Source organism: Peromyscus maniculatus, chromosome 2 (assembly GCF_049852395.1).
Source record: "Peromyscus maniculatus bairdii isolate BWxNUB_F1_BW_parent chromosome 2, HU_Pman_BW_mat_3.1, whole genome shotgun sequence".
Taxonomy (NCBI): domain Eukaryota; kingdom Metazoa; phylum Chordata; class Mammalia; order Rodentia; family Cricetidae; genus Peromyscus; species Peromyscus maniculatus.
Genome location: NC_134853.1, coordinates 136,908,062 through 136,931,655, shown reverse-complemented (window position 1 = coordinate 136,931,655; position 23,594 = coordinate 136,908,062). Strand labels below are relative to the sequence as shown.

Genomic DNA, 23,594 nt, shown 5'->3' with positions numbered 1-23,594 from the left:
CTGCCCCTCCGAGGAGCCGTAGCGCGGGAGGGAGGCGGCAGCGCAGTGGTCCGTCGGTCCGCCGGTCCGCGGGTCTGCCCGGCCCCGCCCTGCCTCCCGGGGCGGCTCGGCTCCATGGCCCGCGGCGGCGGCGGCGGCGGCAGCGGCAGCGGCGGCGGCGGGAGGTGGCCCGGGGGCCGCGGGGACCGCTGACCGGGCGGTGGGGCCGGACCATGGGGGACGGAGCCGTCCGCAGCTGCCGGAGCCGGTATCCCTACCCAAGCTGGAGCGGCGCCCCCTGCTGAGCCCCGAGCGCTGGGTGAGAGGAGGAGGGCGCGCGCAGCCCCCAGCCCGGGGCCCCGACATTCCAGACCCAGCCCCACTAAGGGGCCGCCCGCGCGCCGCCCCAGATCCCAGCCCAGGACCTGGTGAGCGAGGCGCCGGCGCTGCCCCTGGCCTGGCTGCACCCCACCCTACCCCCATCCCGCTAGCCTCCCGGGCTCCTGCGTCCGCCCCCAGCCGGCCTCCCTCATTGTCCTCGATCGCCCCGGCCTTGTGTCTGGCGGAGGCGCTCGGGGCCCCCGGCCCCACATCCACATCCCCCACTGCATGCACCCCTCCCCGGGGCTCCACACCCACCTGTCCTCTGCTGCCTCCCCCGTCCCGGGGTGCCACGTGTTCAGCCTCCCAGCCCCGCCCAGACGCACCCCTCAGACTGGTGGCTAGCCTGATCCCAGAGCCCCTGCCCCGGAGGGAGAGGTGGGAATACTTGCACGTGGGTCTGGGTGTATGGCTAAGCTTGTGTAAGTCCGGGAGCCGCGGTTTGTTGATGTATGTGGCTTGTATGTTACTGTCACCCCAAGTGTGTCTGGCTCTATATGTAGGTCTCTGTGTGTCCCTTGAGTGTGGGTGCCTACTGCTGGTGCTAAAGCTGTCTGTGATTCTGTGTATGTTTGAGATATTCTGCTCCCAGGAGCAGAAGTTATTTGTTGACCTTTTGGAACTGCAACAGAGCTCCTGACCCAAGCAAGACAGACAGGCACCACCACCACCTCCACCACCTCCACCCCCTGTCCACCTCTGCCATCCTAAGAACTTTCCTCCTCCTCCAGGGCCCAAGCATACTCCATTTCAGAAAGGAGAACTAACTTGGCTGATGAGGCTCCAGAGCCAGCCTAAGATCTTAGGTGAGGGCTGTCTCTCCCTAGCCCTGCACTCGACTTCACCCCTTGTTCCAACTGGAAGGATCCTTTGAAACACCCTCTCCATTTTGGGCCCCCTGAATGCTGAAGGCCCCTTCTCAGCCTGGTCCCAGTTGGTCAGGCCTGCTTACTGTTGGGACTTGAATGCCCAAACCTGCCATCGGTCTGAATGACTTCCCATCGGGACCCTTGCAAGGACTAAATGAAATCTTAGTGCGAAGTCTTCCTATGTGATAGGCACTCAGTCACTGACCATTCCCTAAACCATGTGTCCTGGGTTGAGAATTCTACCCTGCGAGGTGTCTGGTCTCTGGGGCGCAGATGGAGCCTGTAGATAAAAGTGGTTGGGTGCCGAGATGCAATCCTGTCTAATCCAGTTCACCTGTCCATACTGCTGTGAGTATGAGTGTATGGAGTGGTACAGTGAGGGTCCGTGTGTATGTATGGGTGGCTCAGTGCTGGGGTGTGTCCGGGATAGCAGACCCTGAGTCGCCAGGGGGACCGTTGTGTACAAACAAATTCATGAGCTTCAAGGTATGTGACAGGTAAGTGAGACTAGGGGGTCTGTGAATGAGCAGCCGAGTAGGAAGCAGGTGGGTGGCATGACCTGTCCTGCCCTGACCTGTGGGATCTGTCTCTCTCCCCCTGTTCAGGCTGGCAGCCAGATGCTTGGGCCCACTGGGCAGGCCATTGGCCACCTGCGGGATGAGCAGACTGCTGGGGGGGACGCTGGAGCGGGTCTGCAAGGCTGTACTCCTCCTCTGCCTGCTGCACTTTCTCGTGGCCGTCATCCTCTACTTTGACGTCTACGCCCAGCACCTGGCCTTTTTCAGCCGCTTCAGTACCCGAAGCCCAGCCCATGCCCTCTACCCTGCATCCAGCAGCAGCACCAACTGCTCTCGGCCCAATGCCACTGCCGCTAGCTCTGGGCTTCCTGAAGTGCCCAGTGCCCGGCCTGGCCCCACAGCTCCGGCCATCCCACCCTGTCCTGACGTGCCACCTGGTCTTGGTGAGCCTGTAGAGTAGGGCCTACCTGTTGTAGGGGTGGGGAGAGGATCCTACCAGTGTGACTAGGGACTGGAGTGCTAGACCATGGGGGCCCCCCCGAGGCTCCAGAGCTATGGAAAGGGCTATTCCTGGGGCTCGGTTGCCCACTCCCAGGTGGCTAGTGTCCCTGGATTCTGGCACAGGCCCTGACTCTTGACACTGTCCTGCCTGCAGTGGGCCGAGTGGTCATCGAGTTCACCTCACCCATGCCTCTGGAGCGGGTGCAGAGGGAGAACCCAGGCGTGCTCCTGGGAGGCCGCTATACACCACCTGACTGCACCCCAGCCCAAACGGTGGCAGTCATCATCCCCTTTAGACACCGGGAGCACCACCTACGCTATTGGCTCCACTATCTGCACCCCATGTTGAGGCGGCAGCGGCTGCGCTACGGGATCTATGTCATCAACCAGGTGCGTGGTCTGTGGCCCTTGGCTGAGCACTAGCCATCAAGGAATGCACATGTACCTGTGGATGCGCCTGCTGGTGCACACGTAAGGCTGGAGAAATCTGTGGGTCCTTGCCTGTTGATGGTTGTGTGAGTCTACGTGGATACGGGGTGGGGGGGTACGTGTCTGTCAGTGAACTCAGGAAGGTTACGTGTGTGGAAGGGAATATGAGCATATAAATGTTGGCACGTGCTCTTGTGTGTACCGTGTTTTGACATCTCTTTGGGATGTCACTGTAAAACAGTAGAGAGACAAGAGATGTCAGAACAAAGGTGGTAGAGGCCTAGTGTGCACCAGCCAGGAGGCAATGTCAAGGGCCTTGAAGAGAGGGAGAGTTAGACCCTGAAAAATACAGGAAGTCTGAAACATTAAGTACAGCATCTTAGCTCTGGCTAGGAGTACCGTCGGTCTCAGGGAGGCCCTGGTAAGGAGGAAGGTATATGTTTGGAACTGGAGTAAGTGCAGTGGGGACACAGGCCTGGTTCAGCCCTACAGTTGTCAGAGAAGTTGTCAGGACCAGGGGGAGGTGACCTTCTAGGAGGAGGGGCCGGAAGACCAGGGCTGAGCAAGAGAACTGATCCCTTGCCTTTGGGGACTGAGCTGAGGGGTGGAGTCCAGCATACAGGCTGGGTAGCAAAGCTTAGCTGGAGGAATAGTTAGTTGGGGAGGCCATGTCGAGAAGAGCTTGAGAGGTGTGTTTGGCAGTGAGGTCTAGCCTGAACTGGTGGGGCACCATCGTCTGAAGTGGGAGTAACCTGTGTCTGTGGCCGTGATTGTATGTGAAGAAAAGAGGGAGAGGATGCCCAGAGGCAGTGTGACCAATTAGGGAGAGATGACAATAGCCAAAAAAGATGTGCTTATGGGCGGGGCAGCGTAAAAGTGGAGAGAGAAGAGATGTCGCAACAAAGCAGGGATTTTAGTCCTGGCGTCTGCTGTGTTCATAGCTACACCTGTGAGTGGGATGGGAGAATGGAGGAGCCAGGCCACATCTGGAGGAGAGTGTCTGGGGATGCTGCCTTGCCTGGAGGGTTGAGAGCCTGGGGAAGTAGAGGAGGGGCATTCTGCAGACAGACTGTAAGTCTGGACCTAGGAGGGCGGTCTGTGATGAAAACGGGGATATGGAAACACTAGTGTGCAGACATTTTTGTTTTGTGCTTATTTTTCGATAAGGGGTTTCAACTTACATACCCCTGGCTGTCCTGGAACTCGCTCTGTAGACCAGGCTCCCAAGTCCTGGCACAGGAGCCCAGACTGCCCAGCTCATTTTTTTCTTTATTGTGTAACATTTGTGTGTATGTACACACTCAAGCCATGGCACCCATGTGGAGATCAGAGGACAACGTTGTGGGTTAGTTCTTCCCTTTCCCCCTTTACATGGGTTTTGGGATTGAGGTTCCATGGATCAAATTCAGTTGTCAGGTTTGTGCAGCAAACGGTTTACCAACTGAGCTGCTCCACTAGCCCATAATGTAGAGATGGGTGAGTTTTAGTGTGTGTGTGTGTGTGTGTGTGTGTGTGTGTGTGTGTGTGTGTGAATAACCAACCGTAGAACACTTGGGAAGGTTAGAGGATAACTTTGTGAAGTGCTGGCATCAAACCCAGGTCGTCAGGCTCATTCAGGAATTGCTGTATCTGCTGAGCCATCTCACCAGCCAGAAGGTTCTTCAAACCTACAGAGCATGGCGTGTTGGGGGTGGGCAGGGCATCATTGCAGGGTTAGATGGGGGAAGGAAAGCGGCCGCAGAGGCCCAGGAGACGGACCGGAGGGTGTCAGGAGACCCTGGAGAGGGATATCCTGGGAGCCCCGCAGCCAGTAGCGGGAAGGAAGTGTGGCAGCTGTGTGAGTGTCGCGGGGGCGTCAGGGATGTGGACCAAGTGCGTCCAGTGGATTTAGCAACAAGGTGGGCCCAGTGAGAGCCATTTCAGGGGCATGGAGGGGGCGGCAGCAGATTGCAGTGGGTTGAGGAAGGAATCAGATTTGACAAAATAACTAATTGGAGACAACTCTTAAAAGACAAAAAAAATCTCTGCTGAGACGGGAAAGCAAAAGGTAGGGGGATGGCGGGGGGGGGGTTGTTTTTTTTTTTTTTCTAGAGAGAGAAAACCGAGCGTGTTTATGAGCCGTGTGGGAAAGACCAGGGGCTCCTGGCTGATGAGAGAGACTGGAAGAACACTGAGGGCTTGGGAGAAAGCTGCCAATCCCTCTCAGGGTTGGTAGAGGAGAACATGTCGGGAAGGAGGGGAAGGCAGTGAGCGGGTGTCCTGGTCAGGTCAGTGTTCCAGGAGCAGCTCCTGCCTATCAGGTTTGGCCAGGGCCGGGAGAGGCCGCTGTTTCTCCTTTCCTGGTGAGGCACCACTCACAGATGCCAGCTCCAGAGGCTTCTGTCTTCGGTATGGGTTGTAGCAGACGCCGAGGGGCCAATTCTTGTCAGATCCACCCCTCTCTGTCCAGAGTCGCCTGGGCCTGTGTGGCCAAAAGCCCGGCAGTCCTATTTCTTTGGGCCCTCAGCTCACAGAAGTGTGATTGCCTATATGTAGCCCGTTGCTTGTCTTTTTTGAGGGAGGAGAGGATCATCCAGCACAGTCCAGTGTTGTCTCAGGCCGCCCAGGGAATTGGACGTGGATTGAAATGGGCCAGAGGAGCTGTTCCCGTGCTGGTCACTTAGGGCGTTCATTATGTGTGTCACGTCGTGACTGTAGGCTCAGTAGGGAGGTAGACCGGGGCTACTCATCTGTAGACTCTCCACCGGCACGGAGGAGGCTCATGTGACACAAAGAAAGTCACGGGGCGTGTTTGAATGGATGAGGTGAACACTCTCTAGTGGTTTAGTGGACCCCGGTATAAATGGAGGTTTGCTCAGAAGTCGGCCTTTGCTGGCATGAGTCTGACTATTAGAGCACTGCATTCTAGACAGGGGCACTGCTAACCACCTCCAGTGCCCGGTAACAAAAGGTCCCCTGTGTTCTGTGGTGTCTAAGGAATATAATGTGGTTGGGCCATAGAATCTGGCAATACCAAATTGGAGACTGGAGCCAAACTGTAAAGGGTCTCTGGATGGGGAAATCAACCTGAGACTGTGAGGGAGTTGTGGGAATGGGGGACAACGCTGGGAACGCAAGTGGCAGGTACTTGCTGGTTACGGACCCAGAGCTGATCTGTGCCCATCCGTCCACCCACCCACCAGCATGGTGAGGAGACCTTCAACCGGGCCAAGCTGCTCAACGTAGGCTTCCTAGAGGCGCTGAAGGAGGACGCTACCTATGACTGCTTCATCTTCAGTGACGTGGACCTGGTCCCTATGGATGACCGCAATCTGTATCGTTGTGGTGACCAGCCCCGCCACTTTGCCATCGCCATGGACAAGTTTGGCTTCCGGTGAGACTTACTTAGCAAAGCATCGGACCTACCCACCCCCACTTCACCCAGACCCGCAGTTCCGGCTTCAGTGCCTTCCTAGCCTCTGGCCCCTGGCTCGGATCCTTCTGTGTAATGTCGCTCTTCCCTGGGTGCTAGGCACACGATCTCCCCACGCGCCATCTGTGATCACGCATCTTGGCGTCCCCTCGTGACCCTAACACCCGCTCTCCCGTGTCCTAGGCTGCCCTACGCCAGCTACTTCGGAGGTGTGTCAGGCCTGAGTAAGGCCCAGTTTCTGAGGATCAACGGCTTTCCCAACGAGTACTGGGGCTGGGGCGGTGAGGATGACGACATCTTCAACCGGTAAGTAGAGGTGGGGCCGGCCGAGAGCAGGCTGGGTGAGGGAGCGAGGAGTCACAGACCCGGGTGGGGCTCCTCACCTGCCCCGGTGCCTGTTCAGTCTGCCTGTTGCCCGTCCTAGGATCTCTCTGACTGGGATGAAGATCTCGCGCCCGGATGTCCGGATAGGCCGCTACCGCATGATCAAGCACGACCGAGACAAACATAACGAGCCCAACCCTCAGAGGTGACCCCAGCACCCCTGACCCCAGGTGCCCCTGACCCCTTGCTCCCTAGAGGTAACTTCCCACTATCCCCAATGCCTTTCATCTCTGACCCCATAGAGGAGGCCTCTGAGCATCCTTGGCTCATGAGAAGTGCCTTTTAGAGGCAGCTGGTCCCTAGAAATGACCCTCATGCTCCTGACCCTTGACCTCTAAAGGTGACTCCTAGCACCCCTGGGTTGCTTCCTAGAGGTGACTAGAATTTAAATTCCAGCTTGGGTTGTCATGGCATAGACTGCATTTCCATTAGTGCCCTCAAGTACCCCACTTACGTACCTTGGATGACCCCCGCTTATACTGGCCTTGTCAAAGCAGATCAGATGACAGGTAGTGGGTTCTGGCCATGGATCCTAGGAGCTCAACAAAGGTGCGCCGAGCAGAGGAAGTACGCGGAGGGAGAGTTGAGACCACTCAGAGCAGCCAACTCCTTTTAGGGTTGAGATACCCACATTGGATGTTTGTGGCTGGCTGGGAAAGGTCTGATAGGCATGTGAAATACAAGCAAAGACTCCTTGAGCTTCCTAGGTCTTTGAGTGGTGCCAAGCCTTCTGGAGTCACACCCAATCCCTGTCCTGCTCTCCTTTATGAGGCTCACACTAGGCAAGGAAAATACTTATGCCACAGGTCAGAGAACCCAGCCGCTTTCCTGGCAGAGAAAGGAGTGAGGTAGTGGGAACATAAACTGGGCCTTGAAAATTTACTTATTCACTAGAATTTGCCTCCCATTCCCTTGGGCATATATTCACCAGTGCTGTATTGCCTGGCTGATGGAGAAGGCCAGAGGATGTAGGGACTTGCCTTCGTAGGTCAGAGTGAGCATATATGCATATATGGAAACCTTGAAGCTATTTGGTTCTTAGACAGCTGAAGGCTAGGGGCCACAGTAGGGGCATCAGTGCTGTGTAGTTGAGTACGAGGAGCGTTTTAACTTTTTCCCAGAGGGCCTGAGAGTCCCGGTAAGTCCCTGAACAGGGACAGACACCGTTTAATTTGTTTGGCAGGCTTACTTTCTGAGCTCAAGGAAGGTGAAGGAATGGCCTAGCTGCTGGGTAGACCTAGGGAGAATTAACCAGGCCTGAATTCATGAAAGGAATTTATAAAACTGGAGGGGACATGGCAGAAGGACCATTGGGACTTCTGTGTCCCCTGACTTTTCTGCTCTAAACTCAGACTATAGGAATGGAGAGACAGATTGTGGGCTGACTTGGGGCTGGGATTTGGTAGAAGCATGAGACCCCCAGGGATCCAGGGAGCCAATGGAAAAGCATGTGGTTTAGATGAAACCATGGTCAGCAGGGAAGGGATGACAGGCAGATAAATGCCAGGAGCCTGGGTCTCATTGTAGAATTAGCTGGTCATCAATTAGTGATGCCTGCTTGGGTGTAGATATGTCTAGACAGCATGAAATTTCTGGGCTAAGGAAGTCTGGATGGTGGTTCTAATATGCTTTGCCTTAATTTAAGAGTTCTCCAGGATTCTTTCCTCCACCCTCCATGTTCAAATCATCAGCAAAGCATGTCAGTACCACCCCCAAAGCATCTGAGCCCATCTGCTTAACTCCTTCTCCTCCTTTACCTTAGTCTGGTCTCTGTGATCTTGCCCTGACAGCTGCAAGTTTTCCTGCCTCCTTGCCCTTCCATAGTCCATCCTACATTTCTGCCGAAACTGGGTTAAGAATCCCGTGGTGTCTCCTTGCTACAGAATATGAAGTGCTTATTATGACTTAGAGAGTCCTGCCCATACACGCTCTAACCGACAAGCTAGTCTTAATCTGTTTTCCCTTTGTTGTGTGCTCCGACCTCTGCGTAAAATGCTCTCCCCTCTGCCTTCAGCTTAGCGCCACGTACTTCTCCCCAGATCCTGCTCACCTTGTACCCTTAGCGCTCTGATGTTTCCTTGGCCTAGTGTCTTTCTTCCTTAGTGAGGCAAACTTGCTGTGAGCAAAAGGACCTTGCATGTCCTGTTCATGGCTGCGTCCCTGAACCCAGAGTGCAGTCTGGCATAGAGGAGCCGGTGTGGAAGGAGTTACTAATGGAAGAGAGACAGATGGCAGGGGTCAGGAGAGTAGAGATGACATGTCTCACAGGGATATACATTACAGTGGAGGGACGTGGGGAATGCCTCCAATATTGCAGTCAAGCCAGCAAGGTAGCTCGGTGAGTAGAGGTGCTTCCTGGGTAAGCCTGGAGTCCTGGGTTCAATCCACAGAACCATGTAAAGGGGGAAGGAAAGGCCCAAGTTCACGTGATTGTCCTTTGACCTCTACACACATGCCCCCATAATAATAAAAATTATATATATGGTCAAGGTCTGAATGGAGAGACCTGTGAGAATATTGTAGTCACGCTTTCCGACCAAAGGGAGTGAGGTCTTCGTTTTGAGAGAAAATGTAAGAGCAATGGGCTTCTGTCTCTAAAGGGAGAGAATGGCCTGTGCCTTGCTTAGCCCCAGAGATTCAAGATGGAGCAGACTGTTAGCCTTGATCCGAACTCATTTCCCTTTCCAGGTTTAGTAAGATTCAGAACACAAAGATGAGCATGAAGTGGGATGGCATTGGATCAGTGCGGTACCGAGTCCTGGAAGTGTCTCGGCAGCCTCTCTTCACCAACATCACAGTGGACATCGGTCGGCCCATGTCCTGGTTCAATCAAGGCTGACACTGACGGACAAAGGCCCTCCATGCCCTTCCGACGTGGAGGGTTGCCGGCCAGAGGACTGACCTACAGCCTGCCTGACAGCTGCTCTGGGGGGGCATCCCCCAAGACTGAGACTGTGAGCTGCTTTCTGAAGGTCTTAATAGACAGCCAGCTGCACCTAGAAGTTTCAGAACCCACTTTGAGGGGCTTCTGGGCAAGCCCCTCTTTATGGCCCTCTCTGAGGTCAATCCTTCTTCCTGCCCTACTTCCCCCAGCCCAAACCTCCTCACTGTTAGGGTTGGGCCAGCCCCTGCACTGCCTCGCGGAGTGGCCTGGGCTAGGTCACTCCACCTCTGTGCCTCAGTTTCCCACCCCCCTTGAGTCCCCTAGGGCCTGGAAAGGTGGGAGGATTTGACTAGGGGGCAGCGTTTCTTCCAGGGGGAGTCCTCAGATCTGGGTACCCCTCATGCTTCCAGGGGAGGGGAACCTTTTTTCCTTCAACATGGTAGGGGGCCAAGCTTGGGTAAGCCACCTCCTGAGGAGTGCCCCCAGGAGGGGCCAGAAGGGGTGCTGCGTTCCTGGGATCATGGGGTTGGCCTTTGCATGGGGGACAGGTCGGGCTTGGACCAGCCAATGGTTCTGGCCTCCCTGCCTTCGAGAGGAGGCAGAAGCCCCAGGGCCTGCTCAATGTTTATATGTTGCACAGACACTTGTGTGGGTGCTTTAGTAAAAAACGTTAATGGAGCAGCTCCGTGTCTGTGTGCGAATGGGCTCTGGTTCGCCGAAGCCAGTTTGTGTTGGGGGAGGTGACCTGACCAGGGCCATCTTGGGACTTAATAAACGTGGGAGAAAGTTTATCTTGATGCTGCCTTCAGGCTAGGAGGAAGGTGAGGAAATAACGAACCCAGCAGGACCAAATTTCTCCGTTCTACTTCCTCCGAGGTAGAAAGGTGTCCCCGGGGTGAGCCCAAATGTTAGCTGACTAACTTGTGGCTCAGCTACCGTGAGCAGGGCGGGGCCTCTCTCGAGGACGATCCTGGGGCTCGGTGGTTTCCCAGGTGACCGCCTCTTGGGAGGGAAGGGGCTAAGGCCCGGTTCCCACCGCTTGGTTTTCCCCAGAGGTGGTCAGGATCCGGGACCCAGGGGGGTCGGCCCGAAATTAGGCCACTAAGAGACCGCACAATTCCAGTGTAGGGACTTAGGCAGGACAAGGCGGGGCCTCGAAGTCAATGGGCGGGGCTCGGTGGGCGGGGCTCCGGTCCGGAGCAACCATCGGTCTCCCAGGAAATCTAGCACTCTGACCTGCGGTGAGTCCGTCTCATAGGTCTGAAAAGGGGGCCGCGACGCAGGCAGGCCATGCCCTGGGACTCCCCAGCACTGTGGGAGCTGGTGGAGGAGCATGTTCCACTCCCGGAGCGGCCTGAAGTGAAGAGGATTCTGGGGGAGGCAGCGGTGGATCTGAGCCTGGAGTTGCGAGAGGAGGTGGGAGTCCGGTGGGTGGGGGTGGGTCGCATTCCACGCCTCCCCTGCAACTCACGTGATTTCCTGCCTCCACCGGGTCCCTAGCTCTATTTGGTGATCCCCCATCACCTTGTTTTCACTGTCTGCCCTTTCTCCCGTTTGACTCCCCCCATCCCTGACAGTGCCCCCCAACACACATACACCCACCCCCTCTGCCCCAGTGGCAAGGTGCCCCAGCTCTCCTTGCAGGTGGCGATGTTAAAGGCCCTGCTCCAAGAGTTCCGATCTTCTCAAGCCTCGGGATCCCGCCTGGTCTCTGAGCCTCCCTCCCTCCTGGCACCACCACCCCTCCTGAGGGATATCATGCGCCAAGAACTCCGACAGTTGCTCCAGTGCCTCCGCTTTAAGGCTCTCTGTGAGGGCAGGTGGGAGTCTTCGGCCTGGCCCCCTTACCCGGCCATCACATGGGCTGCCTCTGAGTAAGCGCCAGTGTGGTTTCCTGAGAGGAGACCCTCAGGTCCCTTCATGCCTATGTTTCCAGGGACCAGACCCAGGCGTGGGCGCAGTATAGTCCCAAGGTCCTTCGCTTTGCCTTAGAGGAGCCCAGGTGTGATTCAACACAACAGGACCTATCCCAGATGAGAGCTGGTGAGCCCAGGTAAAGTGATGGTAAAAAGGGGGGCTCTAGCCCTGCCAGGCAGAAGGACCCAGGCAGCTGGTGCAGCGGACCCAGTCCTGTGAGGGGTTCTGGGGCTGGACACTTTAGAGCCACTTGTCATAGGGCTGAAGTACTGAGGGAACACCTGCCCAGCTTGGGACAGACAGAGCTTGTTGGGAGAACGGCTGCTTAGGTCTGGGTCCTAAGGTATGAGGAGCTGTTTTCCAAGCAGATAAAGGGGCGAGGACTTTTTGCAGGCAGGGAGAGGCCATGAGGCCATGAGGCCATGTCCAGTGAGCAGTTCTTCTCATGCCCAGTGAACAAGCTTGAGGACTGGGCTAGAGGTACATAAAGAGCTGAGAGGAGGGGACAAATGACATTTTCAGCTGGGGACAGAATGAGATAAATGAACAGGCTCATGTTCATAAGTAGACTGCACCAATTTCTTATTCAAATCCCCCTACAGTCCTATAAGCTGAGTACTGTCCCCGGTTTTTAGACCAAAAAAAAAAAAAGTCTCAGAAAGATAATTTCCCCGCGGTCACACAGTGGGAGGTGGCGGAATCCACGTGCAAGCCTGGGCTCTGGAACTATTGTTTGCACTATAGTACGTTGCCTGCGTGAGGAAAACAGAATTATCTAGAAGTGGCATTTGTTCCCCGAAGGACTAGAGCGAGCAACATGGAGGGGGTGATGTTAACTTCACATGTCAGCAGCTGTCACAGGGACCTCAGTGTCATCAAGGACCAACTGAATGTGTCTGACATTGACCAGATTGCCAGACACCTGAGGTGAGGCCTAGGAGTCCTTGAGTGTGTGTAGACTGGGGATGAGAAGACAGGGTGGACCTTAAGGGGCTGGGACTGCCTGAAAGGGAGTGTGCAGGTAGGTAGACTGTCGTGTGTGTGTGCGCGTGCGTGCGTGCATGCGTGCGTCTGTCTGAGGTGGGCCCTGTCACAGTACCCGCAAGTAGCCAAGTACAGACCAGGAGGGGCCAGGGCCCTAGGTACAAGAGGAGCCAAGGGAAGGTGATAAGCAGGCTGTGACGTGGGGCTAGTGGAAGCAGGATGAGCCACGGGCTCAGTGCCAAGGCTCTGAAGAGGAGAGCGCCTGCCAGGGAGCAAACACTGAGATGACTAGAAATGGTGGGCGCTGGAAGGCTATGTCCAGGCAGTATCCAGAGGGCAATATGGCCTGAGAATGGAGGGGCTGGTGTGGCTCTTGGTGGTTCTGGAGGTTGGGGCCACGTGACGGGTTCAGCTGGGGAGGTCCTGCCTCACAGGGTCTGGCTGTTCATGCTCCTGTCTAGGAGCCTCCTGGAGGAGGAGTGTCACATGTTGCAGAGAGAGGTCTCTGACCTGCAGGTGAGCACAGCCCTGAGCCTTCCCCCGGGTTCTCTGCTTAGCAGGGATCACGCCCGTGTGTCTGTGGACCTACATGCATGTCAAGGTTGTGTGAGTCCTACACCCGTTTCTCGTGTTTCAGAGGCCATGGTCAGCAGTTTTAGACTAACCCACTTGCCAGCCCCAGGCCTCTGGCCTCCTCTCTCCAGTGCCCAGCCACCATCTTGCTAAGCTTGGCTTTCCACGGGCTCTGCGTCCATGATGGTCAGGCGGCAAGACTGCATGGTCTTGCTCCTGAGCCCTGCGCTAGGGCTCTTGGTCTCACCTTTAGGCAGGGTCCCTGAACCGGATCTCTCCACAGCACTCTCTGGAAATGGAGCAGATGCAGTCTTGCCAGCCCTCCAAGGCCACCCTAGAGCCCACCCTGGCAGGTAAGGACCCCAGGCCATCCCCCAGAGTACCCTGCCCCTACCTTCCCTATACTATACATACTCCGGAAGAGACTGTCTCAGCTCTGCCCTTCCTCAGAGATAAAGGAACAGAAGGCGGCCATGGAACAGGAGCTACAGCTCTCCCTGGGACCTTCCTGTGTCTCTGGCAAGCACAGGTACACCAAAACCCAGGGCGGGCAGAGGGTAGTGTGAAGCGTCAGGTCACGGTCACCTCACAGCTACCCATCCCGTGCAGGCAGAAGCCCTTGAGGTCCATTCCCGGCCTCAGGCCCTTTCCTTGTCTCCACGGCTACATGCCGACACCTCCTTCGGAGCGCTGCCCCCACCCGCAAGGTCAGGCAGCCTCTCAGCGCTGGAGACGGCAGCTTCGATACAGCTATTGGGAAGAGCCAGCTTCCACACCAGTGTCCAGCGCGGCGTCCCAGGCTCCCACCTGAAGGGCCGGTCACAGAACGGGCCTCTGCCTCGGCTGTACCCTGCCCATCTGTTGTTGTTACCTCCAGCGGCCATAAGCTCCTACCGGTTTCTGCTTCATTCTCAGATGAGCTCACAGTCCCCACAAGGCTGTGTGTTCGTCTGGTCCCAGCCCCACCCCTTGCCAGGTCACTTGTATCTAGGACTGAGTGGCAGGACACCTGTTCTACCCATCAAAGCCTTTGGCCCCTCTCCTCCACTCAGGCCTCCACAGGGGCTTGGCAAACAAGAGGTCCCATTCCCAACCTGACTTTTGTCCCCAAGGGACCCAGACAAAGCACAGCAGCAGCTCAGAGACAGGAATAGAAATTTCATTAAAATCTATGGACTTTAAAACCCTAGTGGCCCACGATGGGCAGTGGCGGGCGGCACACCGTTATTGCTACAGAGGATTAGAGGTGGCTTGGCCAGAGCTGTCACTGCAGAGAGCACAGAGGACGGACAAACCGACATTGCAGGGCTTGGGAGAAGGAGCTCTGACTGCAGAGGTGGGGGGGTGGGCACGTGGACTGGGGCCATTTGGCACATTGAACGGGGGGTGGGGGGGGTAGCACGTCTGGGAAGACTGGGCCTTCAACCTGGCGGAGGGTGGACAGGGAATGTCGTGCAGGGTCCCCTTCCCCAGGACTCCGGGCTCAGACTTCTCAGTAGGAAGTCCCCTCTCTTTCTCTCCATAAGTGCTTTGGGCAGGCTGCTGGGTCACAGCCTCTGCTGGCTGGGCCAGAGAACCAGAGCAGCCAAGTGAGGTGCAGGCCGGCCTGGAAGACAGACTGGACCCAGGGCTGGGGTAGGGGGTGGCAACCACAGGTGATACCATTTTTACAAAAAAATAATTACACCAACAGGGCTGGGTGATACAGTCTAAGTAACACTGTGAGCCCGTGGCCCCTGGCCTCGTCCCGAGCAGGAAGACACAGGTGCAGAGACTGTGGTCAGGAACACTGGTCTCGAGGCTGGAGGGTAACAAGTGGGGTGTGGAGCCAGAACCTCTTACGCCCTAGTCAAACAGCACAGGGCAGAGTAGGAGGGTATCAGAGGCCCTCTGAAGCCTGGCAGGCCTCTGGGGACCTGGCCTGAGACCTCCTCCAAAGTGCTTTGGACACCCCCCCACCCCCACCGCAATCCTCCCATCGCCTTCCCACCCCCACCCCACCCCCCGCCTGCTGTCTTGGCATCCGAAGGACATGTAAACACTGGGGACATGAGCACAAATGTCTGCACTAGCAGTGGCGGCCAAGGTGACAGCAGCTGTCCTGGCCAGGGCATGATGGGGCAGGCGGTCACACCTGTCCACTGCCTCCCCAGTCTCTGTGGTGGGAGCAAGGGGTGGGGGGTGGGGATCCTCTCCCCTTGCAACAACTGTGCTCATATCCGGGAGTCCTGGAGGCGGCTGGAGCCATTACTGCCCACCATAGGGATCTGGGCCTTATCCGGGTGCAGCGGCTGGACCTCAAGGCCGTCTTCGGGAGAAGGGGCTGTGGTGGGGGCGTAGCGCCCAGTCCGATGCTCCAGGAGGGCGGGGCCCCAGTCTCTGCTTGGCTTTGTGGCATTTTTCAAACGCTGCAGGCAGAGGGCGCAGCGAGAAGAGTGAGTCAGAGGGGAACCCTTAAGCTCCAAGTGTCTCCCCTTAGCCTGGCTGCCCAGCCAGCCCTTCCTCCTCCACGCCTCACCTGAAGAAGTGTGTCGCCATCTGTGCGGCAGAGCTGGAAGAGCGCGTACAGCGGGATGCAGATGACGGACGACAAAGCCATGAGGAAGCCGATGGCCACGGCCCAGCCCGGGTACTGGTAGTGGTTGTAGGTGATTGGCCGGTACTGGATCACCGTGAAGATGAGAATGAACTGCAGAGGGTAGAGGTGGGGAGGCGTGAGGCTGGCCAGAGCCCCTCCTGGACGCCAGGCTTGGACGCCAGGCTTGGACCCCAGGCTCGCCCTCCCAGTAAACCCTTCCTCTCCGGATTCCCAAGGCAGTAAAAGGCGTTTTGGTTGGGGCAAAGGCAACTTGTCACCACCCGAGTGAAGGAAGCAGGAGGGACCCACCGCCCAGGGAGTGGTTGGGCAGGTAGACACCATAAAGGGAAAAGAGGTGCTTCTGCCCGAGTCCTGAACTAGCAGACCACCTTTGGAGAGCAGCCATTTTTTTCTCTTGAGAAAAGGACCAATTCTTGGCCTTAGGCTTCAGCTCTGCCTGATGACCTGTTGTCTCGCTGGCCACAGCGACCCTACCTCAAGTTTCCACCACACTCAGCATTTCTTCCTACCCCCTCCATTCATTCTGCAGACACATCTTCACTTTCCCGTCAAGTCCTGAGCCAATGAATGCCACCTCTTTCAGGAAGCCTTTTTGGATTTTCTGCCTCCTAAAAGGCTTCTTCACGGCATTTCCCATCTGCTTTCCTAGGATTGCATTAACTCTGGACCTAAGGTGCCTTGCACAATCTCATTTATCTACTTGAGCTGATTTGTGCCAGGAGATGTGGGGGATGGGGGGGTTGTTGAGGAACAGGTCCTGCCTCACGACGGTTGTGGTAACAGTGACATTCAGCTTGGAGAGTGCCCAGAGGCTAAAAATGCTGAGTGTCAGGTAATAAACAGACTGGAAAGTGCCCGTGGCTGCAGCCAGCACAGGATCTAAAAGAAACAGGCATGGCCACACCCAGAGGGCCCTGTAGAAGGGACTCAACTTGCCTCTCGGCCTTTAGGGGCATCCTGGAGCTCAAGTTCACCTTCCCCACACTGAACCTCAGGCATCCTTCCTGGGTGCACACATAGACTGTATGAGTTTCCTGACCTAGCAGAGCCTGGTGTGTGTGTGTGTGTGTGTGTGTGTGTGTGTGTGTGTGTGTGTGTGTGTGTGTGTGTGTGTGTGTGTGTGTGTTGTTGTTGTTGCCTCTTTTTTTTTTTTTTTTTTTTTGAGGCAGCGTCTCACTGTGTCACCCTGGCTAGCCTAAAACTCTCTATGTAGACCAGGCTGGCCTCCAATTCAGGTATTGGCCGGCCTCTGCCTCCTGCCTCCCTGGGGCTGGGTTAAAGGTGAACACTGCCACACCTGGCGTGGCTAAGCCTAATATATGTGAGGACGAACTCCTTCACTGGACTTCGGGAGGGAAGGATAAGGTCTGTCAGGAGCTTCATGGGCACATAAAGCCCCAAAGGGAACATGAGTATGTCTGCACAGCCTGGATTCCTTTCCTCACCTTAAGGTACTTCCAGCCTGGCTTTCCAGGCACTGCCTGCTTCGTTCCATGTCTACTCCTAGAGGACTCACAGGATCCAGGCCAAGGCCCTTGGTGGGTGACCCCAGGTAATAGGAGGTTATGGCCTGGGCCTGGGCCAATGCCACACCGCCAGAGGGCATGGTGCTAGGCAGTGGCTTTGGCCCGCTCTGGTCTGACAGCCTTGAAAGGAGACTTCCGCTCCTTCTGCCTCAGTGCTGGGCCCGTGGCCAAAACTGTTGCCCGTGCCAGGCTCGGGAACACCCCACACCCCATGTGGTGGAGGCCTCAGTCCTCCAGGGGCCTCTCTGCAGAAACATGAGCCAGTGTGGAAGCCTGACACAGAGCTCTCCATGATTCCGTGGAATTGTGGAAGACACAGGTGACTCTGGACACTGCACTGCCACTGAGCGAGCCCTTACACTCTGTACAGTGACTGAGTGGACACTCTGACCCTCTCCTATAGTGACTACTATGCCATCAGCCTGTCCCCTTCGCACCTCAAACCAGCAGGAAAAGGAGCCAAGTTTTAGCCCCCAGGCCAATCATCCTATAGCATGGTTTGGTCTGCCTAGGGTTCCTGCCCTTATTAAGTGTGTGGCGATGGGCCTGTTTAACATCGCTGTGCCTTAGTTTCCTATCTGTAGGGTGGAGATAACAATAACCCAGAGAGGTGCTGCATGAATTAACAGGTGAACAACGGGGTCAAGGAAGGGACCGGCTCCTTGCCTTGCAGGGGACCCTGAATGAGTTAACAGGTGAACGGGGTCAAGGAAGGGACCGGCTCCTTGCCTTGCAGGGGACCCTGCCACCACTGCAGCGCTCTGATGAATGTTCTTGGAAATGGGGATGTTCCCTCCAAAGCCAGCCAACTTCCCAGCCTTGGAGGTTCAGAGCTGACCAAACTCCTAGCCCTGCACCAAAAGGTCCTGGGCTGCCCAGGAACGCCACCACATTCCCACGTATCTGCCATCCATCTCCCGCTTGCCTCCATGAGGGTCTAGGGTAAGAGCAGCAAGGTAGACAGAAAACCCACCAATGTCAACGACTCCTGAGGCCCCTGGAGGCAGCTGGGTGGCAATGCCAGGGAGTGAGGCTATGTCCCTGGAGCTGCTGCAGTTCTGAGATCAGCACTGGCTTCAAGGGCTCAGGACCCCCTTCCTAACCCTAGGCCAGGGCCTGGCGCCTCCGAGTCTGCACACATCTGACTATGGAGCCCTCTCGGATGCCCAGAGCCGGAGCTGGAGGTAGAGCTCTGGCTGGGGGGATGTTTTCCTGCTCTCGCCCTGCTAGTTCCCAAGGGGACACTTGGCCAAGGGGCAGTGGGGGGGGGGCCCTGAGGAACTTACAAAGATGATGGCTGGGGACACAAAACGCCAACAGATCTGGAAGAAGAGGGGCGGCGGGAACCCCAGCATCATCTGGATGTCCTGGAAGTAGTTTCGGTGCCCTGGAGAGACGAGGGGGTCAGCAGCTCAGCAGGAGAGAGGGGGCCACTCAGAGACCGGGACACTGGAGGCCATGGGAGGGTGGGCACTTACCGTAGATGTACATGATGGACACACACATGATGCACGAGATGACAACCAAGGAGAAGCTGGCTGCATAATTGTCCATCAGCAGCAACCAGTAGATGCCTGCCTGTGAGCCAGTGGGCGGATGAGCCAGGGTGCCACAGGCCCAGCTACCCACCCGTTCCCCCGATGCCCCGGCAAGTGAAACCCTGCCTTCCCCACCACATCTCCACTCTTACCTGGCTGGTAAGGGGTATGCCCAGCAAGAAGCCAGCTACGGCCACACCCAAGGTCACATAGGTCTTTTTCTGCAGAATCCACTCATTCCCCACCTCATCCACAATGGCAGTGACGAGGGTCTCTAGGAGGCAGAACTACAGACACAGCCATCAGGAATAAGGACCTGCCCTCTGCCCCAGTTCCTCCTGCCCAAGCTGCCAACATAATACACACGCGCATTTGCACATGCATGCACACACACGCACACATGCACACGCATGCACGCACGCACAAGCGCACATGTATCGTACCTGAGTTCCCAGCCCCAGCAAGATGAGCATGAAGAAAAAGAGTAGGGACCAGAGCGGGGAGATGGGAAGCAGCGTGAGGGCCTCAGGGTAAGCTACAAAAGCCAGCCCAGGGCCGTGGTCTGCCACTCGGGACACATCCACACCCAGGTGATTGGCCATGAAGCCCAGGATAGAGAAGATGACGAAGCCAGCATAGACGCTGGTAGCACAGTTGGTGATGCTGATGATGACGCTGTCCCTGAGGAGGAAGAAAACAGGACAGTTTAGGGGACCCAGCTTGCTTCCCTTTCCTCAGTTTGGGCCAAGAGAAGACATGGAGATAGGATATTCTAGAAACAAAGGTGTCCCTAACTCCTCCTCCTGTCCGTTCCGGGTCTTTTAAAGTGAGTCCAGGGTTCCTGACCCTTCGTCCACTCATCCCCCTCTCTGGCCAGCGCTTTGCTGTCTATTCTCATGACCTACTGGAGATAAAGGATTCTCAAGGTCACAAGTACAAGAGGCCCCCTGTAAGCAGCAGACTGCGAGGGTGTCAGGCTATGGAGGGAACAGAAGACGGGGGGAAGCCTCCAGGCCGGCAGGGGGCACTCACCGGTAGCAGTTGTTGTGGAACTTATTGTAGGACGCCATGGTGATGAGGCCACCCCACGCACAGCCCAGAGAATAGAAGATCTGAGAGGCAGCATCCCCCCACACCTGCGGAGAGGGTGGTCAGCGAGCCACTGTGGTCAGATGCCGGATCGCGTGCCCGCTCCCTAGTCCCTTTGGGGCTAACCCTCCACATCCCACCTTGGCCTCCAGGATCTTGTCCCACTGTGGGGTCAGGTAGTACATGATACCCGTGAAGGCTCCTTCCAGGGTCACTCCACGAACAAACAGAATGGTCAGCACCACATAGGGGAACGTGGCCGTGAAGTACACCACCTGATAAAGACAGGCTCCATGGATTCCTCTAGAACCTTTCCAACCCTCCTACGGCCTCCCTGACCCCAGCCACTATTGGCTTTGGTCCCTCTTCCTCTCCTGGGGGTCTCCCCTCAGACTCCCACCAACGCAGGACGGAGAGGCAGGGTGGGGAGCACACCCTGCCTGGGGAGGGGTACTTGCTTTCCCCGAAGACTTCACTCCTCGGATGAGGCAGAGGAAGACGACCACCCAGGAGACTCCAAGGCAGCCCAGGAGGGGAAGCCGAACCTCCCCGAAGTTTCCAATGTCATCAGACAGCTTCAGCACGTACAGCCTGGGGAGGGGGGGAGGTGACCGTCACTGAGGACCAGCCTCTGCTGCCCAGCAACCAGGTCTCACCATCTGTGTCCCACACTGCAAGGTCCCAGAAGCCCGCTTGTGGGAGAACAGGAGCTGCTTTGGGGACCCCCAGCCCTCTGCCCTGTAGTCCGTCTTGGGACCCTCAAAGGCTTCAAGAGATCAAGTCAAGTTTGAGCTGGTCTCCTCTCCTGGGGCAGGGGGTTGACGCCCAGTCTCTGCTTGGGCCCACCCCAGGCCCTTTCATGGGCATTCCACACTTTAGGAATGCCCATTCATCCTATCAGAAGCACCTCCTCCAGGAAGCCTTCCGAGAGAGGTATACCATAATAGTCTGCTCCAGCTCTTGAGAGCGCAGAGCGGGCAGTGATGATGTCACCCTAACTCCTCCCCACGTGGGTGTAGCGCCACCTGCAGCCCTGTGCCAGGAGGGCTGCGGTCTTTGGGTCAATCACATACTGGACTTGGACAGGGACAGGAGGCTTCTTCCTGGCCCTTGGGGAAGAGGGTGGAGAGCCGGCAGGAGGGCACCGCAGAGTGGATGGGGCACGGGGGTGGGGTGGGATGAGCACGGGGAGAGGGGGACCCTGGGGGGGAGGGGTGTCTCACCTGAAGGGAGAGCCAGGATGAAGGCTTCCCTGAAGAGATGAGGCTGGAGTTATGGTGTGAGGATACGGGTGAGAGGGATGGTGGGAAGAGCAGGCCTGCCACAGGGCAGGGGGCCAGGAGCTAGCATGACCAGCCTGGGCATGTTGGTTAGCTCAGGAAGACCGGATAGAGCAGAAAGAGGAGACGGGGAAGGTAGAAGGGCGGACGGACGGGAAGGGGCCTCGCTGTAAGGAGTAGTGGAAGCGAGGCTGGAGGATTTCAGTCCCCCCAGGCAATGGGAGAGCTCTGAGGCTTTCGTTTTAGAACAGCCGTGCCTCTCTATGGCCCCAAGCCTTGCACCAAAGGCGCTGGCGAACCCTGCTCCGGCTCTAGGCCCTGTGGGAGCCAGTGTCTCTGGCCCTGCCGTTTCTCTCCTCCTTCCGAGTCCCTCTCCCTGACCTTTGCTGCACTGGGCTTGGTTTTTCGCAAACGTGCTAGCCTGCTCCCACCCCAGGGCCTTTGCAAATGCTGCTGTCTCTGAACGAAGTGGCTTCTTCCCCTCCCCCTCCTCCAGAGATCTATGTGTACACACCGCCCTGTGCCACCTTGCTGTCTTGACACATGTGAACAGACGCCAGGTTTTACGCTAGATCCCCGTCTAGGATATAGCTGGGTTTGTCTGTATAACCCCTACTTCCTCCAGTCTTTATTCAGAAGGCCACTTCTCAAATGGGTCTTCTGGACTACACAGCTTAAAATTCAGCTTTTACCCCAGCCCAGCACGCCCCTGCTCTGTGTTCCTCGACAGCACAACATCCTTCTCTCGTTCTGTTTATTTTGCCGTTGATAGTCGGTTGGCTTTATATGAGATGAGGTCTCATATCACCCAGGCTGGTCTTGAACTCACTGTATAGCTGAGGATGACCTTGAACTTATGATCCTACCGCTTCCTCCTCTTGAATGCTGGAATTATAGGTGTGTGCCACCTTGCCAGGTTTTATGTGGTACTGAGGATCAAAATAAAGGCTCCATGCATGCCAGGATGGCACTCTACCAACTGAGCCTTTCCATGGCTTTTGTCCTCCGTCCTCTATGATGGTGGGGGCTTTTGTTCACTTTGTTCATGGCCATGCATCTCCAGTGCCCGGCACTGAGAGGTACTCAACTCTTTGATCTTGAGTGAATGAATGAACACTGTGGCGAACGGGCTGGGAGGCAGGAAGGAGGGAGCCCAGATGAACGGTCCAGGCTAGCGGTGAGAAGGAAGCAAGAAAGACATCTTGAGCCTCTCTGCTTCCTCATCACAACAGAGGTCAAACATAGGATCCCTTCCTTCCTCTCCTGCCGCTGGAGACTATCAGCCTAGCTCCCATTGGAGGCTGGCCCCGCCCCGCCCCGCCCCGCCCCGCCCCGCCCCCGTCCTCAGCTATACCCGTATCAGCTCTCAAACCTCATGCAGACACTTTGAATGTCTTGGGATGGGATATGACTCTGGGTCTTCATGGAACAATGCTGTCAGAGCTGGAACTTGGTGTTTGCTTGGCCGGCCGGCCTGACCACCCAAAGGAGACTTCCGCTGCCTCCTTTTGGCTTCCAGTTCTCCTGCCAGGCCACCCTTCCCAGCATGGCCTGCAGAGGGCGCTGTCTGACTCCTCCCTCTACCCAGCTCTCCCTACGGTCTACACCAGTATGTGAGACTGGCATGGCCTTCTCCTGGCTCAGCCATACAGGAACCAACAGACAGAGCAGCGCAGCTCAGGAGCCATGAGACACATAGGCTGGAGGTTCCCCCTGGCCCTGATTCCCTGCCTTCTCCCCCTCACAGCATAACACAGAAAACAATTTTGTTGGCCCACTGAATTAGACAGAGGCCATTCATAGCTGAAGGCAATGGACTAGGGCTCCTGGTAGCCTAGGCCAGGCCTGCCTGGGTTTCCTGTGTAAGACACCGGTGCCGGCAAGGTGGATCCTTCTGAACAACCACAGGCTCTGAACAACCACAGGCTCCGTCTGCTTCTCCTCCGTCACTTTGTCAAAAATGCCAACAGTCAAGTTAAGAAGCCCTTTTTCATTTTAAGGATAAAAAAAAAAAAACTTTGCCTAATTACACATGCTAAAATGGCAGTATTTGATGTTATTTTTATTGCATGAGTACGGCATTATTGTATCGGGAGTGCAGAGCTTAGATGGCTAGTCTGGGAACCGAGGAATGAATTCTAGCTTTATTTTAGGTTGTACTGTATTTAGTTTTTTGTTTTGCTTTGGACCATGTGCTTTTGAGATCAAACAATTAACCTCAGGGCATTTTGGGATGCAACTTATTTATAAGTTGGCTTTTGACATATGACCTCTCAAAAATTATCCTGCCTTTTTTTCCTTTTTTTTTTTTTTTCTTTTTTGAGACTAGGTCCAGTAGGTAGCATATGTTGGTAATTATGATCCTCCTGCTTCAGCCTCCCAGCTGTTGGGATCACAGGTGTATGACCACACTCGGCTCTTTTCCTTCCTCCAGATACCAGTGACACCCTATCTCAAAAAAAAAAAAAAAAAAAAAAAAAGCCAGGCATAACATGAGCTTTTAATCTCATCATTTGCAAGGCAGAGGCAGTAGGCTCTCTGTGAGTTCAAAGCTAGCCTGGTTCTACATAAGGAGTTCAGGCCAGCCAGGGCTATATAAGACCCTGTCTCAAAAAAATAAAAATAAATAAAATCCCCAACTCTAGATACATAGCGATCTTATTTCCTCGAGCAGACAGTAACTGGCTTGAGAAGGGAGGACCCCCCACTTCCGGTTCTTCACAGGTGCACC

At 56.1% G+C, this 23,594-nt stretch overlaps 3 protein-coding genes across 13 annotated transcripts in view; 2 read left to right on the top strand and 1 right to left on the bottom strand.

The window, feature by feature from the left end:
- Positions 1-22: 22 nt before the first annotated feature.
- B4galt2 (beta-1,4-galactosyltransferase 2) lies at positions 23-10,035 on the top strand. Of its 3 annotated transcripts, none has more exons than XM_076564880.1 (7): positions 23-298; positions 1,835-2,190; positions 2,403-2,638; positions 5,860-6,050; positions 6,273-6,395; positions 6,514-6,670; positions 9,162-9,287. In XM_076564880.1, the coding sequence occupies exons 2-6, from the start codon at positions 1,887-1,889 to the stop codon at positions 6,620-6,622; spliced, it is 963 nt and encodes a 320-aa protein (XP_076420995.1). In that variant the 5' UTR covers positions 23-298; positions 1,835-1,886; the 3' UTR covers positions 6,623-6,670; positions 9,162-9,287. The 3 variants fall into 3 exon arrangements, with proteins under 3 accessions (XP_076420995.1, XP_015845787.3, XP_006997199.3); XM_015990301.3 differs by having other exon boundaries at positions 26-298; positions 6,514-6,618; positions 9,162-10,035; XM_006997137.3 differs by having other exon boundaries at positions 26-407; positions 6,514-6,618; positions 9,162-10,035.
- A 228-nt stretch (positions 10,036-10,263) lies between these two features.
- On the top strand, positions 10,264-14,015 carry Ccdc24 (coiled-coil domain containing 24). Of its 7 annotated transcripts, none has more exons than XM_076564879.1 (8): positions 10,264-10,598; positions 11,002-11,177; positions 11,294-11,410; positions 12,076-12,201; positions 12,720-12,774; positions 13,115-13,184; positions 13,282-13,360; positions 13,441-14,015. In XM_076564879.1, the coding sequence occupies exons 2-8, from the start codon at positions 11,008-11,010 to the stop codon at positions 13,640-13,642; spliced, it is 819 nt and encodes a 272-aa protein (XP_076420994.1). In that variant the 5' UTR covers positions 10,264-10,598; positions 11,002-11,007; the 3' UTR covers positions 13,643-14,015. The 7 variants fall into 7 exon arrangements, with proteins under 7 accessions (XP_076420994.1, XP_076420993.1, XP_006997200.3 ...); XM_076564878.1 differs by having other exon boundaries at positions 12,693-12,774; positions 13,266-13,360; XM_006997138.4 differs by having other exon boundaries at positions 10,264-10,773.
- Slc6a9 (solute carrier family 6 member 9) overlaps positions 13,970-23,594 on the bottom strand; it is a 34,375-nt gene continuing 24,750 nt past the window's right edge. For all 3 annotated transcript variants that reach the window (XM_006997139.4, XM_076564876.1, XM_015990294.3), the window contains 9 exons: positions 20,042-20,174; positions 19,724-19,858; positions 19,527-19,630; positions 18,938-19,175; positions 18,647-18,781; positions 18,435-18,534; positions 18,243-18,343; positions 15,350-15,520; positions 13,970-15,239 (listed from right to left, as the gene is read on the bottom strand). In XM_006997139.4, coding sequence (XP_006997201.1) covers positions 15,045-15,239; positions 15,350-15,520; positions 18,243-18,343; positions 18,435-18,534; positions 18,647-18,781; positions 18,938-19,175; positions 19,527-19,630; positions 19,724-19,858; positions 20,042-20,174 — 1,312 coding nt within the window. In that variant the 3' untranslated portion in view covers positions 13,970-15,044. The remainder of the gene's footprint in view (positions 15,240-15,349; positions 15,521-18,242; positions 18,344-18,434; positions 18,535-18,646; positions 18,782-18,937; positions 19,176-19,526; positions 19,631-19,723; positions 19,859-20,041; positions 20,175-23,594) is intronic.